Source organism: Meriones unguiculatus, chromosome 1 (assembly GCF_030254825.1).
Source record: "Meriones unguiculatus strain TT.TT164.6M chromosome 1, Bangor_MerUng_6.1, whole genome shotgun sequence".
Classification (NCBI taxonomy): domain Eukaryota; kingdom Metazoa; phylum Chordata; class Mammalia; order Rodentia; family Muridae; genus Meriones; species Meriones unguiculatus.
In genome coordinates this window covers 139,754,626-139,773,431 of record NC_083349.1, presented here as the reverse complement: position 1 = coordinate 139,773,431, position 18,806 = coordinate 139,754,626, and the positions used below count along the sequence as shown (strand labels likewise).

The 18,806-nt window shown below is 40.0% G+C and overlaps 2 protein-coding genes across 3 annotated transcripts in view; one reads left to right on the top strand and one right to left on the bottom strand.

Annotated features, from left to right (window-relative positions):
* Immp2l (inner mitochondrial membrane peptidase subunit 2) overlaps positions 1–18,806 on the bottom strand; it is an 829,626-nt gene that overhangs the window by 331,278 nt on the left and 479,542 nt on the right. The gene's annotated exons all lie outside the window — the stretch shown is intronic.
* LOC110556903 (ATP synthase subunit g, mitochondrial-like) lies at positions 6,423–6,873 on the top strand. Its single transcript, XM_060375928.1, has one exon. It carries the CDS (start codon positions 6,453–6,455, stop codon positions 6,762–6,764), a length of 312 nt encoding a protein of 103 aa, XP_060231911.1. The 5' UTR covers positions 6,423–6,452; the 3' UTR covers positions 6,765–6,873.

Genomic DNA, 18,806 nt, shown 5'->3' with positions numbered 1-18,806 from the left:
AGTAATGGAATCATAAATTTAACATTCTACTACCATATATTATGATATTTAATCATGTATGAAAGAAATAAAAAAAACTATTAGGTGAATTCATGAGGCTCCTAAATAATTCGTTAAAGCTGCTAAAGAAAACTTGATACTGTCAACTGACATTAGCTGTTTTATTAATGTTTAAAGAATTTTATTTTATTTCATTTGAAAACAATTATTTGAAAAATTTCCAAGGCAGTTCATTTTATTTCATAGGAATCCATTAAAGAAACATTTACTAGGATCTCACTACAGTAATCTTTCAACATGCTTTGTTGCTGATGAATTTTGGTGTCAAAGTTTGAATGCAAACAGTTAGCAGAGAACATTTACTCACACACCAAGGGTCAAACTACAATTCCCTGTTTTCCATGGTCTAAGACTCTTTCTACCAAAGCATTTCTGCAGGTAGCATCTTCAGGAAATGTAGGCACTGACCAGAAAGATGCAATCCACCATCATGTGTGCAAGATACGGTTAGAAGGAGAAAGGTCTCTACAGCCCAACAGACAAAGGCTACAAAAATTGATCATATCCAAATCCCACCATATGCAAAGTTGGTTGATACAGACAAGGAATTATGGGAGCTAAACAAGCTGGATTAGAGCATCCATGCCTATAAACAGTGTATAGAACACCAAAGATGGAAGGAAGGAAGGAAGGAAGGAAGGAAGGAAGGAAGGAAGGAAGGAAAGGAGGAAGGAAGGAAGGAAGGAAGGAAGGAAGGAAGGAAGGAAGGAGGAAAGAAAGAGAAGAGGCTAACTGTGATGTACCCATAGCACTCTGAAAATAATTCCAACAAGATGAGGACACAGCAGAAGGCAAAAGACACAGGCATAAGTCACCTTAGAGTGACTATGGATTCTGAGGCTCAAGGAATGAAGACAAAGCCTGTCTGCCTCACTCAGGAAAAGGTGTGAGCATGCAAGCAGAATAAATGTGTCAACTAATGAGGAGGGACAGAAGAAGAGCAAGGAAGACAAGACTGAGCAAATCGGCCAGTTTTATCAAGCAAAACCAAGAGTCAATACATTTGGAAGAGTAAGGCCACCTGCCATCTTTAGTAAGATATGTAGGTCTGTCTTAAGGAATATGTGTTTCTTTAGATTTATGGCCTAGATGAGTGAGTAAGTTCTTATCTTTATTCATTGAGGCTCTCAGGGATGGGGAGAGGATGTGAGGACAGGACAGGTCTGAGTGCATCTGCTACATGCTTGACAGAGCAGGCCTTGTCTCCCCAGATGGAAAGTCACCTGGCTCAGTTGTGAATTTTGTGTGTAATTTTGATGGCTGGTTTATCTCACAGCATTCTAGATACTTTTATTTTCCAGGCATCAGATCCAGATATGACCCTGATGAACTGTCTTTAGCTTTGGAGTCCCTTAAGAAGAAGTTGCCTTCTGAAAATATTCCATTTTCATGTGGTCTTAAAGGGATCTTGAAAATCTGGTAATGACAAGAAAAGAGTGGACAGAGAGCAGGGGGACTATCCTGAGGGAGGTGAACAGAACTGTTCCCCAAGCTGCATCCTTGGACCACATTAATAATGCCATGCAGGCAATGCCTCATTTCATCTTCTTTTCTCACAATGTAGAACATGCTCTTGACATAGAAGCAAGCGTGCAAAGTACAACTGAAGAGAAAACACTGCTGGAATCCCCAAACATAAGCACCTATAGGAGATTTACTTTCCACTAGATGTGATTACTGCTACTAACGTCACTATTCACAATCTATACACTTTATTGAGCACTGGATCAAAACAGCATGACTTTAGTCTGACTCTAAAACTTTTTTATTATTTAAAATGTGTGTGGCCTGTTCTTAGCAGTGAGCACAGCTAACAGATGCAAATGCACTCATTTTATAAACACATATGGTACATTTGCCAATACTGTGGGGTTTTTTTTTCATTAAACTGTAATAAAGGCAAAATTACTTGTGCTGTTCATGTTCATCTTTTCATGCAATCAAAACGTATTTATTAAATGAAATTAGAAGCCATACAATAATCCGTGGATTTCATGAATTACAAAGTACTATGTAAGTAAAAGCTGCTGGCATTAAATCGTTGATTTCTAATTTTGCAAACTTTAACTACATTACAGTTGAGTACAAATTATAAAATCAGACAATACATGTTAAAATAGGGAAGGGATTGATTGATTTCATATTATTAGTTGTAATCTTTAGAACTAATACAGACCATTCTTTAATGAATGGATGTCTGATTTCTAATGGGAAATTTCACTTAAAAGAACTTGATATGTATTGAACGAATTTTGAAATGTCATTTTATATATATATATATATATTCCAGTGGTACACTCATTGATAATTTTTTTAAAAAAATGAATCAATGTAACAATCATAAATTCTGAATGAAAGACAGTAATTAAAAGGAAAGGCAAACCCCAATAAGGCCGAGGGGAGAGGAGAGTTCACATAAAAAATTGGTTTCATCTAAATGACCTTGTCCAAATTACCTGCAGTTCCACAGAAGAGAAAAAGAGAGGAGAAACCTCATGGAGCTGTATTGAGAATGACTTGATTTTCTCTAAAACTAATGTTTCTTTTTATACTTATATCCCTTTTAATATTGTCCCCTTTTATAATTTGTACTCCATTATAATCTGGTCAAAGTTTGCAAAATTAGGGTAATTAATCTACACAACTTGTCATTTGTCAGTGTCCTTATACAGGGCATTATACCTGTGTGTGAACAGGGTTGGCTGTGTGCTGGCTAAGTCTAGATAGCATTCTAGATACTTTTATTTTCCAGGCATCAGATCCAGATATGACCCTGATGAACTGTCTTTAGCTTTGGAGTCCCTCAAGAAGAAGTTGCCTTCTGAAAATATTCCATTTTCACAATTACACACTTACAGAAGGACTCTTTTTCCATTACTTGAATTTGTTTTTGAAGACAGATCCCCATTTAGGAGAAGGAAGGAATGCAAATCCATGCCCCCTAAAAGGAGCTAGTCAATAAACTTGAAGACTACTACCTTCCAACGAGCATCATCAGGGCTTTAGAACAGTAAAGGATGTCAGTGGCTGCACAAAAGGCTGAGCAAAGCAACATGGAACATCTAACAGAAGCTAAGCAATGCCAGCAACATATTTTCTTTTGGTTTTGCTTTACTCTGGTTGGTGTTCATTTTGGTTTTGTTTTAAACCAAAGACCCTCTGGTCGAAAGTAACAGAGGAAAAGTCAAACTGACTCTGCCTCTGCACAGGTCTCCTCCTACTGTTGGGTCTTATGAGGCTTAGCTGATTTAGAGCCTAGAAAGAATTCTCAAGTGCCAGGGCCAATTATGCCTACACCTCACAAGACTCAATTATCATGGATGTATTGTAAATAATATGTATCAGTAATAACTCAAAGATAAGATTTTCAGTGCCAAAACCAATTAAGAGGTAATGGCTTATCAATTTAAAGGACACTGTGAAAATAACTCAATGTAGAAAATAGTTCATTGATTGGTAAAGGTACAAATAAGGAAAAACAATGTCACCTCATCATATTTCAGAATTACATTTTTTGAGTTATTAGACTTAAAAAAAAACCTAATTCATAGACTTCCAACACTCAAAATCATTCTTAAAAATATCACTTTATTCCCCTGAAACAGAGACACAGTCTCACAACAGCTAAATCTTAGTCTTCATCCACACACTCAGTATCTGTTAAACACAGGCATTTGGCAGGCGCCATACCGAGAGGACAGTGCTCCCTGGATTCTTTTACTTGGAATACACATTTCCTTTAACATGCCATGTCCCCAACTTTGCTGTCATTAAGCTACTTGCCAGCGGTTCCCAGATGCTCAGCATCTGACTGCTTCGGCTGCCTCTGCATTGGAGCCTTTGCGCCTCTGCCTCTGAGCCTCTGAGGCTCCGCTGCCACACTGTCTTCTTGTGAGTCTGACCTTTCTCATTCTAAACCCACCATGGGCAGGAAAGCACTCTGGAAATTCGCAGCCCATTGCCTGTTTCTTCCCCTTTGCTGAATCAGTCTTATCAACAAAAACGCACAAGTTTGGCCTCACACTTATGCCGTACTATTTACTCTCCTTTTTCCTCCTGTTTATTTTCCCCTTGAATGCACTCCATTTGCTCTCTGTTTTCACCAGCCAAAACTGATCCTGTGAGAGTCAGTACCTTTAACCCAGCTGATCAGTCTCTGCTTGAAGTGTGTATGTGACTTGGCTTATTAAATGGAATACATCCATTCTCTTCTGCTTTTTCTGTTGACTGGCTCAGTTTCTCTTGCATAGATTTCCTAATCCTTGGTCTCTGTATGCCGAACCCAAACCTCATACTTCTCTAATCCTGTACTCTAATTCCCTAGCCTTTCCATCCATTTTTATGTATGTAAACTTCATTAAAGTTCATATGTGCATCTATGTACAAATAAATGGTTATGCATATACATGTGTGTATAATAATGCATTTCTATGTGTGTGGTCCCCAAACTTGTGAATGTCAACACCTACACTCAATCATACTTGTTATCACCAGTCAGGTCGTCACGTGAATAGTAACTACATATACAGAACGAAAGTCTGACTCCCTACTCTCTCCCCATTACACTGACATTAGTGTTCTGTATGTGTTCTCATTCAGCAGTCGGTTTTAACCTTTCCAGGCTAACAGCATTAAAGCAATATTGACTCTGCTCTATCACTTAGTCACATAAAGTTAATTTGCAAACCTTGTTACCTCTTTAGGTATATATTGAATCTGACTACTTTTCACCATTGCCACCATCACAGATTTGAAGTACAATCACATCTTTTTCTTTTCTTTTCTTTTCTTTTCTTTTCTTTCTTTTTTTTTTTGCACTACTGTGTAGCCGTATAAGCTGTTTTCCCTTTTTATCTCTTTCCCTTCTCTTCCTCCTTCTGCTTTTCTGCAGGAGAGAATGCGAGCCTCCCTCTACCATGTTGGACTAGACTATCCCTTGGCTCCTACAAAGCAACATGGATGCCCTTTGACCTCTTAAGTCATTTCTATCTAACTCATAATACGAGTACTGTTCTCACATGGACTCTATGCTTTATGATTTCTCTAATATTACCCCCCCCCCAGTATCTGCATTACTCCCTCTCTTAGTCTCTCCAGATCTCTAGCTGAATGATCCTTCTAGGCTTTAAACTGACACTTTAATCTGTCTCTATTCACACACACACACACACACACACACACACACACATACACACACACTTTTTTTTTGTTTGTTTGATTGATTGATTGCTTTTTTAGCTTTGCCCATGACAGGCAGCATTATTTTATTGTGGTTATGCTGAGAGAGGCTTTTGTCAAATGAGAGCGTTGCTGAATTCTCAGCATTCAAAATGGTGTGGGTGCACAGCCCTCAAAACTATGTGCTACGTGAGCAGTGAAAGGAAAATAACTTCCTGAGAAGGTAAATTTAAAATGGAAAGATCGATGGTGGTCAGTCTGAAGGTACAAGAGATGAGTCTGAGCTCCCAGGAACTTGGCAGGACAGTCTTAGGGAAAGCAGGCATGCACACTGGCAGCTGCACTGTGGGTCATCACAGGGGACAGATACACATTTAGGCATTCCCTAACTTGCCCCAAATAGCAGTGATTGTCCTAATATTACATTTCTTTGTTATTGTGATCCATAATAAATTTCTAGCCGTTCTTTTAATATAATTGATAGATGGTTTTAAATTTATCTACCATGTTCTTACCATACCAATCTGCCATGCATATCTTTTCTATAAACAATGTAAAAACTTATCATCTGGAGGAATTATAGTCCTCTAGGTAAGAAGATTATACTTGTGGATAGAATCACTGTATCTAAGTATTTCGATAATTTAGGCAAACTATGTGCCCTTATTTGGAAAAGAGCTAAAATTGCATTGGTTTCATTAACATGGTATTTGCAATTCAAACTGATTACAAATTTAATGTACAAGTATATTTATATAATATATACATATAAGTATGAATCTCACCCCAGTTGTGTTTTATTTTAGTCATGATTGCAACAAGTTTCCTAAGAGCACAAATACCAAGCGAGTAGACACACATGCTGCTCCAGTCGTAGAGCACACATGTTCCACAAAAACAATTACACACCATGGGATGAGGCTCAGGTATATTACAGCATTCTTCAAATGTTTTCACTTACTTATAATTTACGAACTTTATGTGGCTTTGAACATAGTTTCATAGTCCACAGTCATTTTGGTTTTTTGTTTGTTTGGTTTTGGTTTTTTCGAGACTGGGTATCTCTGCGTAGCTTTGGTACTTTGTAGACAAGGCTGGCCTTAAACTAAGTGTTCCACCTGCCTCTGCCTCCCTCCCCCCCAGTGCTAGGAATAAAATCGTGCCCCACCTTGTCTGTCTAATCATTATCATTCTTTTTTTTTCCCCCTTAGACCATGGCCCAGTTAGTTTGTAACTTCGTGGAGAAGGCTCCAGTGCTGTTGAACGCTGCCGTGACTTACTCGAAGCCTCGACTGGCCACATTTTGGCAGTATGCCAAGGTTGAGCTTGCTCCCCCTACCCCTGCTGAAATCCCTACAGCTATTCAGAGCTTGAAAAATATCATTCAAAGTGCTAAAACTGGTAGCTTCAAACAACTTACAGTTAAGGAAGCTGCACTGAATGGTTTGGTGGCCACTGAGGTGTGGATGTGGTTTTATGTCGGAGAGATCCTAGTCAAGCGTGGCATCATTGGCTATGATGTTTGAAGACCAATCTTTAACATCTGATTTTATTTGAGAGTTATTATTTGAATGTTCTTGGACCATGTGTAATGAGACTGCTATCAGAATAAAATACTAGCTGTCGAAAAAAAAATCATCATTCTTTTTTTTTTTCAACTATTTATTTATCTATTTATCTACTGGATGCAAGAAGACTTTAAAATATCATATTACAAAGACCATGCACAAGGAATGGGAAATATGACACTATAATGAATACTCATAAAATCCCTTAAAAAACAATTAAAGCAAACCCAGGAATTAAAGACTTCCATCTAATACTAGACAGCAGTGGTGATGTCATCAATGTGCAAAAGGTTATATCAGTCTCCAAAGACTGTATTTAAAAAATCATGTCATCAAAGCACACAGTTGCAGAAGGAGCTAGCTGATTCTCTTCCTCCCATCCATCACCATTTAAACAAATGTATGTATAAACCACTGACCTCTGTGCAGTATCAGGTGAGCAGATATACAAGCAGAGTTGACATCTGTAACTTCCTTCTGAAATGTTTGCCACCTAAGCCACCACTTTTTTTTTTTACAGTTTATTCATTTTATATCTTGATTATAGCCACCTTCCTCATCTCTTCCTGGTTCTGCCCTCCCTCCCATTTTCCTCCTATCCCCTTCCCCTAGTCCACTGAAAGGGGAAGTCTTCCTCTCCTGTCATCTGATCCTAGCTTATCAAGTCTCATCAGGAATGCCTGCATCCTCTTCCTCTGTGGCCTGACAAGGCCGCAGTGCCAGGGGCAAGTGATCAAAGAGCAGGCAATCCAGTTCATGACAGAGGCAGCCCCTGCTCCACTTACTAGGAGACCCACATGGAGACTGGGCTGTCTATGGGCTACATATGAGCAGGGGGTCTTGGTCCTCTCTATGCATAGTCTTTGGTTGGTGCATCAGTCTCTGCATCGCCCTGAGCCCAGATTTTTAGATTTGTTGCTCTCCTTATGGAGCTCCTGTCCAGGACCTTCTATACCCCCTTCTTCCATAAGACTCTTTGCTCTCTGCACAAAGTCTGGCATTGAGTTTTAGCATCTGCTTCAATCCCCTGCTGGGTGGAGTCTTTCAGAGGACCTCTATGGTAAGCTCCCATCCTGTTCCTTCCCTTCCACTTCTGGCGTCTATCCTGTTTTCCCTTCTGAATGAGATTTAAGCATCCTTCTTAGAGTCCTCCATGTTCTTTAGCTTCTTTAGGTCTGTAGATTTTAGTACGGTTATCCTATATTATATGGCTAATATCTGCTTATAAATGAGTATATACCATGCATGTCTTTCTGGTTCTGGGATACCTCACTCAGGATCATTTTTTCTAGTTCCATCCATTTGCCTGCAAGTTTCATGATTTCCTTGTTTTTAATAGCTGAGTAGTATTTCACTGTGTAAATGTGTCACAATTTCTGTATCTATTCCTCCGTTGAGGGACATCTACGTTGTTTCCAGATTCTGGATATTACAAATAAAGCTGCTATGAAGATAGTTGAGCAAATGTCCTTGTTGAATGGTGGATCATCTTTTGTGTATATGCTGACAAGTGGTACAGCTGGTCTTGAGGTAGAACTATTGCCAATTTTCTGAGAAAGCACCAGACTGATTCCCAGAGAGGTTGTAGAAGTTTGGACTCCCACCAGCAATGGAGGAGGGTTCCCCTTTCTCCACATTCTCTACAGCATGTGTTGTCAGTTGAGTCTTTGATCTTAGCCATTCTGATGGGTGTAAGGTGAAATCTCAGAGTTGTTTTGATTTGCATTTCCCTGATGACTAAGGATGTTGAGCATCTCTTTACATGTTTCTCCGCCATTCAATATTCCTCTGCTGAGAATTCTCTGATTAGCTCTGTATCCAATTTTTTAATTGGATTATTTGGTTTGTTGGTGTCTAAATTCTGAGTTCTTAATATATTCTGGATATTAGCCCTTTGCTGGATGTAGGGTCGGTGAAGATCTTTTCCCCAGTCTGTAGGCTGTCATTTTGTTTTGAAAGATCTCCCATGCTCATGGCTCAGTAGGATTAACACAGTAAAAAATGCCATCCTACCAAAAGCAATCTACAGATTCAATGCAATTCCCATAAATATACCAACACAATTCTTTACAGACCTTGGCAGAAATTTCCTCAACTTCATATGGAAAAACAAAAACAGAATAGCTAAAACAATCTGTACAATAAAAGATCTTCTGGAGGTGTCTCTATACCTGATCTCAAACTGTACTATAGGGCAACAGTGATAAAAACTGCATGTTACTGGCATAGAAACAGTCTGAAGGCTCAGAGGAATAGAATGGAAGACCCATAAATAAGCCCACATAGCTACTGACACCCGATTTTTGACAAAGATGCCAAAACCATACAATGAAAAAAAGATAGCATCTTCAACAAATGGTGCTGGTCTAACTGGTTGTCCACATGTAGAAAAATTCATAGTTATCACCCTGCACAAAACTAAAGTCCAAGTGGATCAAAGACCTCAACATAAAGCCAGACACACTAAATATGTTAGAAGAAAAAGTGGGTAAGAGCCTGGAACTCATTGGCACAGGAGAACAGAACACCAACAGCACAGGCTCTAAGATCAACAATCAATAAATGGGACCTCATGAAACTGAAAAGCTTCTGTAAAGCAAAGGACACTGTCAACACAGTCATTCTGCTTAATGTCTGCTTTCAGTCTGTTTCTGAATAAAAATGATCCTTGGCAGCACTATAAACACAGTCCAAAGGCTCAAAAGCCTGCCTACTGATATACACATTCTACTCGCAAACACACATTTGAAGTTTTTTAAGATTCCCCTGTAGAAGCTGAAAAATAAGTGCTGTGGTTTTAAGAGGCCCACAAAAGCACTGAAGAGAAGTGAAACAAAGGTTCTGAGCCTTACTTGTGCTCTGTAATACTGCTCCAAGGCAATAGTTTTATTTTCGAATGTATGCTCTCATTTACTCTGGAAATTAAGAAATGAACTCTCTGTGTCGGTGTCTCTGCTAAAACAACTTAGCCATCGGCTGATTTACAACTGAGTGCTAATTGAATAGTTATGGTTTTAACCATATCAGCGTATCTGCAGGCTCCTTGGAGAAAGATTCCAGGAATTTTCTACAGATTTCACATGTGAAGTAAAGATTAAGGAAGGTGCAAAAAATATGGAATTCTATAGATAGACTATGCCATATTTTTCTGCTTATTTTCCTTAGGTTTATTTCATTTCTAATATATTTGCAGCAACTGGCTATGAAAAATACAAATTTTGATTATCACTAAATAAAAGGTTTTAGGATAGACATACAGTCACATGCCTTTGATAACATGACTGAGATTTTAGGTTGAAATTTTTTTCGTTAGTGTCATGTTGAATCATTTTAATGAGTTCATTTATATGGTAACACACACTTAGATTCCTTCAGCCTAAGTCAAAACAAATAATCAAAGAGGACATTACACAATAGTGGGAAATGGATAGCTTATATTAAAATCATAGGGATTAGGGAGGAGAGGCTGTGATCAGAATGTAAAGCTAATTAATTAATTAATTAATTACTGAAGAAACAGGAGCGTTTAAAAAAACTTACAGTGATTGTACCATCTGACTTGTCAGCATGCTTCTTACTACTGATTTTATACCATAAAATTTTAGACCTGGAAGGGAGCATTCAGATCCCAGCCAGGAAAATATTTCACATAATGGGAACAGGTTTGTAGCACGGCAAGAATTTATGAAGGTCTCCAAGTAGGCTGGGTCTTCCACTCAGGTACACTGACATAAATTTGGTAACTGAAACATAAGATTAAGCTCAGTGCCCATAAAGGAGGAGCAAACATTGGCTGTGCTTTATCCAGAGAATTAGAGTTGAACGCTCACGGTTGTAATCAGCCGTTTCTGTGGATGGTGAGCTTGAGGTGGGTCCAGAGCTTACTGTTTCATGAGACCTCCTGAACTAGAGGAGTCATGACACAGAACCAGGCACTGAAAGTCTCCCTGGCCTAAGTCTAGGCAGGTACGACCTCACAGCTTAAGACAGGCATGCTCCAGATATCGGGAGTGGGGAACGGTAATCAAAGCAGGAAAGGACTGCAGAAACAGTGGTGTCCTGGGTGGATGTGCTGGGTGACATTCAGAGCAGTGGTGTCGTGAGTAGATGTGTGTGACACTGAATAGAGAGAGCCTCAGTTACTGTTCTATTGCTGAGATGGAGGAAGCCGTTAACCAGAGGTTGCTTACAGGTTCAGAGGGTTAGTCCATGACTGTCGGGGGAGTGCGGTGTCACACAGGCAGGTATGGTATGGCCCTGGAGCAGTGGCATGAAGCTTATATCTGATCTACAGTTGAGGGTGGGAGAGTGGGGGTGGGGGTGTGGAGGAGACTGAGCCTGGTATAGGCTTTTGAAACCACAGAGTCCACAACCAGTGACACACCTCCAGTAGTCCATGACTCCTAATCCTTCCCAAACAGTTGCACCATTTGGGGACCAAGCATTCAAATAGATGAGCCTATGGGGGCCATTCTCATTCCCAACACCACAAAGAAACAAAAGTGGCTACCAAATAGCATCTTCAAAGACACAGTTTGGGTGCCAGCGGAAAAAGAAAAATGAGTGTGCTGCCTTAATTATGTTGAATTATTGAGACTAAATTTCAGTGTTCACTGATATCTGAGTCAGTAACATATAGAACTAAGTGTTGGTAACTGTTTACCTGGGGAAACCATGTTCTTCTACTTTTTCCCCTGGGAACCTAAAATGGACAAGGACTTTTGCTATGATAAAGAATGAATTATTCATAAAAATGCATGCATTCGAGATATTTTTCCTCTGGGATATAACACATCTGAAAAACTGTTTGCTGAAGGAAAAAGAGCCCTTACTGTTTTCTCTCTGAAGTGAGGCCTGAGGGAAGGGAAAGGTACTAGGGGAACCTGTAAGATACCACAGCCTTTTCTGGATCAGGAACACTCCCTAGAGCTGAGTAATTATAGTCACAGTCAAGACATCCTTTGGCCTGATGAGACAATTTGCAACGATACCAGAAAAGGAGTAAGTTTTGGCATCATGTTATACCGAAGACTACCGCAACTGAGAGAGGATGAACTGACTATGTCTCCATACAGAAAGAAATAGTTGACAAGAAAACAAAAGAAAATCTGTTTCACTTCTACTGTGGCTTTTCCTGGGTGATAGATCAGCTCTCTCTAGAAGGAAACTATATATTGTGTGGGAAATGATACAAGGTATCAGCTTGGAAACACTTTGTCCATGGTGGAAAAATTAGCTCAAAATTCTCATGATCTTTTTGCTCTCTCTGCCATGTTGTGTTTCTCTCTGAGAATCCACACTAAGAAGCATACGACCTGAGCTTGCTTTTTTGTAAAGCTGTTTTTACAATTGTCTAGGGATGCAGAAAAGTCAAATAATCTCTTTCTATATTAAGTAATACAGGTATTGACCGAGTTGAAGTAGAAAGAGGTTCAGGGAATGAGAACTGTATTAGTCAAGATGCTGAAAGGTAGTATAACTCAAGAGCAGGCAAGTAAAAACATTACTACCACTACCACAGCAAAATGTGGGCTTGCTAATTTCCAGGTGCACCATTTATGACGAGATGTCCAAGCATATGTTCTTAGAGAGTGCAATTGCTGCCTTTATGAGTCTGAAATTCTACTGTTATTTCTTTAAGATGTTTCATCATTTCGCATCAACTGACAATTACCATTGAAAACACATCACTACAGTGGTAACAATACTTCCTAGTGTAGACAGTAAAATAAAAAGCAAATATAAATTTCATGTATGCAAATAAACACAAATTCATTCATTCTCTCTACGTTTATGGTCTCTATGCTCACAGTTCATGGTTCACAACATAAAATGATTATATGATACTAAAGTAGAGGAGAATCAAATGTAAACTGAAAAAGATAAACTCTCAATTATTTTTATAATTCGAAGAAATGTTTCTAGAGATAAAATTTTAGAAGGAAGGTAAATTTAGCTTAAAGCCAACATTGGCCTGTATTCAGTATGTGGTGGTTACCACGGAGGTTCAGATGATTTACTGAGACTCCAGCGATGCCCTGGTTCCATTCCTTTAGCTTACAGACTTATTTGTTAAGGCTTTAGCTTTTACCGTGCAAATGAAGCAAGTGTACCACATGTCTTCAGAACTTGGCCAAACTTTCCTCAGAAGCTAAAACGGTGATAGCGGAAAGCAGTTATAAGAAATGCGCCCTTAGAATGAAAGGGGGTTCCGCACAGCCTCCATGAACTCCAGTTCTCAGGCATTCAGTGCACCCTGATTTTATAGCTACGCTAGCGTGGGCTGTGTTTGTTTCTCAGACTCGAGCAGGCCGGGACTTGTAACCTCTAGAACCTCAGAAGCAACACAGTGGTAATGAGAAGACTCCAGAGAAGGGCTCAAAGGGTGCAAGCAGAGGAAAGATGGAGTTGTGGCAGTAAGCAAGTGACAAATAGGGTCTGTACAATGAGACAGTCAACATTAGATTAGTCCTGAGAACCAACGAGACTCTTGTAAAGCTCTACATAAGACAAGGGTAAACTGTGTTTTAGAAACCTGACTTCCAGCTAAAGATGGTAGGTCAAGACAGACACATCAACAAAAATGGGTTAAACTGGGTGGAAAAGTCACAAGGAGAGAGGGAAAGGGGAGACAGCTAAGTGTGCACGATGGGCCTTGTGGTGACGAAGACCTGCAGAGGCTGTTCACAATGAAGCTGTAGTCCACAGGGGAACAGGGAAAAGGATGAAGCAGGAGGCATGGCGGCTGTGCTGCAAGTACGAAAGTCTCACATTTCACTAGGAACTAACCCTTCCCACATACAAACGCATGGACCCACAGGGCAACCCAGTTATGCTTAAGTACTGTCAATCACTGTACTTGTGTCAATCACTGTCACTTCCGACTCCTGCAGTTTGACAGAGTTCTATTTTAACCGTGCATACCTTTAGTTGACCTGTGACATATCCCAACAAAGTAAGCATAAACTCGCTTGATTATATTTTTTGTCATTTAAAAAAATAAACTTAACTAAACTTTTCTCTGTAGCCTGCAACCCATCAAGAACACTCTATAAAAGGTAGACAGATGAGTTCCCCCAAGTCAGGGAGGTTCTGAACACAGGGGGGCTGAGCCAAGAACAGGGCAGAGAAGTAGTCCTAGGTTTCCTTGTATCATTTTGTTTTAATAAAAATGCTACTTTATTTTGCTGGCAATTATCTTTCATGACAATAGAACAGTCATAATTAGATATAAATACAAACTGCATATTAAGTGCAAATACAGATGGCTCTTGGATTAATCATTGCTCAAATTACTAACCAGTACTAACCAGTACTAACCTCTGTACTGGTTATCAAAATTTGACTGTGTATGTATGTATATATACCAGACTTTTGAATGATTTTTTTGACATGACACCAAAAAGCACAAAGTAAAAATAGAGCAGACAGGACTACATCAAAGTTTAAGATTTTTATGCATTAAAGAATACCATCAAGAGACTTAGAGGCATTCTTTGGGATGGGAGAAAATAATTATAAACCTATATTTAATAAGACACTAGTATTCAGAAAGTGTTTGTGTATATGTGAGGAGAAAGGGATAGTTCTAGATACCTATATACAAATACAATTATGAATGTGTATATAGAGAGAGGTAGTTATAGCATCAATATAGAAATGTAGATACATGTATGAGTGCTCCTTACAACACAACAACAAAATTCAACTATCCTAGCCAGGTATGGCACTGCATGCCTTAACCTCCGACACCTAGGAGGCAGACACAGAAACAGCTCTATGAGCTCAAGGCCATCATGGTATACATAGCAAGTCGGAGGCCAGACAGCTACACAATGAGACCCTGTCTCAAAAAAAAGTAAAATAAATGTAAAAATTTAGATAAAATTAAAGCAGACTAAAGTCTTCAGGAATGATAAAAGTGGCCAAGAAGCATTTATAAAGATACTGAATGCCACTAAACATCCGAGAAGTGCAAACCCAGGCTTCGGGGACCATCATCCACACCTCACTCTGACGGTCATTACCGAACAAAACAAAAATATCGAGGTTGGCAATGGTGTGCAGAGAGTAGAATCCTGGAACTTTGTTGGGCCTGTAAAATGATATGCCCTGCATAAAGCAGTATGGAAGTTGTTCAAATGTTTAAAATCAAATGGATTCAGCGATGCTTTAAACCACTGTCAGCAGGGTCCCAGAGAGGAACTGTTAGTGCTGTACTCACAGTGTCACAGGGTAGAGCCAATCTCAGGTCCCAGGAGCAGCAGAAGGAAGAGATGTGACAGGCGCACACAGTATGTGAGCAGCCTTAGAAGGAGGTGCAGTCCACAACACGCTACAGAACACGTGGACCACAGGACATAAACATGTGAAGCACATCACAGAATACAGAGCCTCCCTACAAACAGGGTACCTATAGTGCTGGTCACTAGGGATGGGGTGTGGGCTGAGGGGCTTTTATCCTTTGAAGGATGCAGAACTCTAGATGTGCAAATGAAAGGTCCTGGGATATGCCTCACTGAAATGTAAAATATCTGGGAAAGCACTGAAAAGCACACTTAGCATGATTAAGCAGGCAAATTTCATGTTACACGGTCTCACCACAACAGAAGAGTGAGTCACATAGTGTGCAAATCTATTTCTATGAAATTCCAGAATAAGTGAAGCTGCAGTGATGAAAGAGGACTAGCTGCTTCTGGAGAAAAGGGGGTGGGGTGGGATGGCTAGGGTAACTGGCCTTCTGTGGGTTTGGTGTGGTGTGGTTTGGTGTGGTTTTTCTGGAGGGGGATAATTCCAGGGTTACATATTGAAAACGGTTTTACAACTTGTAAGAAGTGTGAATATATTAAGAGCCACCAAATTCCATAGTCATTTTTTAAAGCCTTTAGAAGCTAGTGATTGAGATAGTGACGCCATTTATACAGCCTCGGACTCACACCAGAGTATGAAGCCATTCCAAACCCTTCAAACAATGGGAAATGTTACAAAGTCTCTTCTAAGGATATCTTCATTATTTTTTTTAAGCCACTTCATTCAACTCCTGAGGAAGGACGACAGATGTAACATCAATAATGCTATGCTGAGAACAATGGCATAATGCCAGAAAACTTCAACGATAAAACTGTGAAATTCCCTTCCTGGACATTTTGTATGCATTGAAAAAAATAAAATAAAATAAAAAACTAACTCTATGGATCTTTCGGCTTGAATAAGATGTTTTGACACCTTATCCCAACATCTAAAATTAAAACTACATCTTCAGTTTGCATTAAAAACGTAGTGTTTCATCTAGGTTAAACTCAGATAGGAAGGTAGTAGGAAGGCAATTAGCTACAAGAACACTTATTTCACGGTTGAGTCCCTCCTCCTTGAACTTGGGAAAAAAGTTGAATAATTTGTATCTATCTTCCAATACGATGATAACCATATTGAAGATATAGTTACACACTTTAATAAAATGTTGAGCAGAAAAAGGAAACTAAAAATTTTACTAAGATGCTGGTAAGCATTACAGCTCAATAAATATCTTATAATGATCATACTGGAGACAATTTCAAATTGTACTTTGTAACTCTATTGTCTGACTTATAAGTCTATTCACAGTGTGGATATATTAATATTCTATTAAAAGTCAGGGATGTTAGAAAGCTTCATAGTATATCAAAGGTGGTTGTGAGTGTCAGCACAAAAGGGGTTTGTGCACCCAGCTCACGCTTTTCTGGGCGCAATCATCAGGATCGATGGAGGGAGAACCCAAAGCTCACACATGACAGCTCAGGTGGAGAAGTCAGCTCTGTATACACATCCCTGTATTGCCTTGTTGTCACTCCTTCTCCAGTTTGCTTTCAACTGTGCCTTTATCCTCATCACATCCCCTCCTTCACTGGCCAGACAGGAAGGGGATTCCCTTGCCTTTAACCCTTTGTGCTATGGCCCCTGGCATCCTTTCCCCAGCCCTCTAGCTAGGAACACAGGACATGGATGAGAGTGGTGGGGGTAGGAGGACCACTGAGGCAAACAGAATCAACAGGAGTATCAGAGGGAACACCCTTTTAGCAGAAAGAGAGGGACAAAAGGTGCCATTCCGAATGACGAGAGGCTTTTCCCCTGCTTAGCCAAACTGTCAGTCATCATGGAAAACGGAAGTGAGAGGCAAATTTGTTGCACTTGGGCTCAAATCCACAGTATTGGTGTCATCGGAGTCACAGCTATTCTTAAACTGCCTTTGTTTATCTAATTTCAATTCCAAGGCAGTGTCGTTATCCTACTATTATTGAAGTCTCGATATTTCTGAGAAATGGGAAAAATCTAATAATTTCCTACAAATAGCACATCATCTTGAAAGGTAGGGAGGCAATTTCCAGTGCAGCCCAGCCACCCGGGTGTTCATTACAGTCCTCAGGCAGCATGGTGTGTCCTGGTATTAATGGGACACAGTGTCAGCAGCTCTGGGCAGCAATGGTGATGCTAATTACAAACTGACCATGATAAAACACCCAGGAATCTTTAGACACTTCACTGATACAGCAGGAAGTGGTTTATAAAGCAGAGTGCCTGAAATACTAAAGGAAAGAAACTTATCTTGTTTGAACTAGAAATTTAGTGCTAGGGTGCTCAGTGTGTCCAAAATTCAAGGAGTAAAAACTCTCCCAAAAATAACTACTAAGGATCAGTGAGATGGTACAATGGTTCTAAGAGCCTGCTGCCAAGCCTGGTGACCTGAGTTCAATCCCAACACCTACAACCACTGCAAGTTTTCTTCTGCTTCCCACACATGTGCTGGTTCCTCTCTCTCTCTCTCTCTCTCTCTCTCTCTCTCTCTCTCTCTCTCTCTCTCTCTCTCTTTCTCTTTATTTCTCAATAAAAGGCTAAACCTTAGGAACCAGAGAGATGATGGCTCGGCTGTTAATATTGTGGGTTGCTCTTCTAGAAGACCTGGGTTGGATTCCCAGCATCCACACAGTGGCTCCACAGCTCACAATCTTCTCTAACTCCAGTTCTATAGAACCGGAAGCCCTCTTCTGATCTGTGAAGGCTCAGGGCAAGCAAATGGTACACAGACAGACAGGTGGGCAAAAAACTGTCACATAAAATTAAACAAATCTAAAAAAAAAAATTACATTAATAAAAACTTTTAAGTAATTACCAAAAAATTCTTTGTGCACATGTCACTTTTGCGGGTGCTGTGGATGTACAGCTACTCCTCAGTTTAACGTGGAGTCCGGTCCCAGTGAGCCCATTCTAAGCTCATCTTAGAAGCGAAAGCACGTCTGGTTCAGCTAACCAATGCAAGGTCACAGTTGAGGAACACCACAGTGCCGCGTAGCGGTTGTCCCGCTCTTGACTGTGGTTGACTTGAGCTGTGACTGTTGCTGCTGTGGGTAGGAACACGCTGAGTATCACACCGTGTGCAGTGAACCCGGGTAAGACAAGCACTCAGCGCGCAGTTTCCGCTGAGCGTGCCGCACAAATCCGGGTCTTCATCCACGCCACCATCTGCGTTCCTTTATTCCTCAAACCTGAACGGGGCGCAGAGATGGGCAATGTGGTTCCATCTAAGGTTCAAGTATAATAATCTGTCTGATATCGCACAGCCAGTCAAGAGATAAACCAAAAATTAAACCACATATATAGCTAATATAAGTAGTCGATAGCCTCTTGCTAATACACAGTATGGCTTTCTAGTGCATCAACATTTTAAAGCCCTATCATCTCACGGTGACATTTTGTTTAGTACTATGCCTACTTACAAATATAATGGTTTAGTCTTTTTAACAAATTTGCCGGTTAACTATAATAAATTGTGAACTGGGTTGGCTAGCTAATTGTATGAAACGAACACGCTCACACTGGGAGAGAATTCACTGACTTGATGCCGTGTAGGTATTTCTACTCTTGGAACCCGAGCCAGTGCCTTGGCATTCTGAGCACCTAGCAGCTAGGTCCAAGCCTAATATAAACACCCAGTAAAGGTGAGGAGTGAAGATAAAAGGTAAATAA

Coding starts and splice junctions, on each gene's coding strand:
- LOC110556903 (XM_060375928.1), top strand. CDS start 6,453: ATGGCCCAGTTAGTTTGTAACTTCGTGGAGAAGGCTCCAGTGCTGTTG.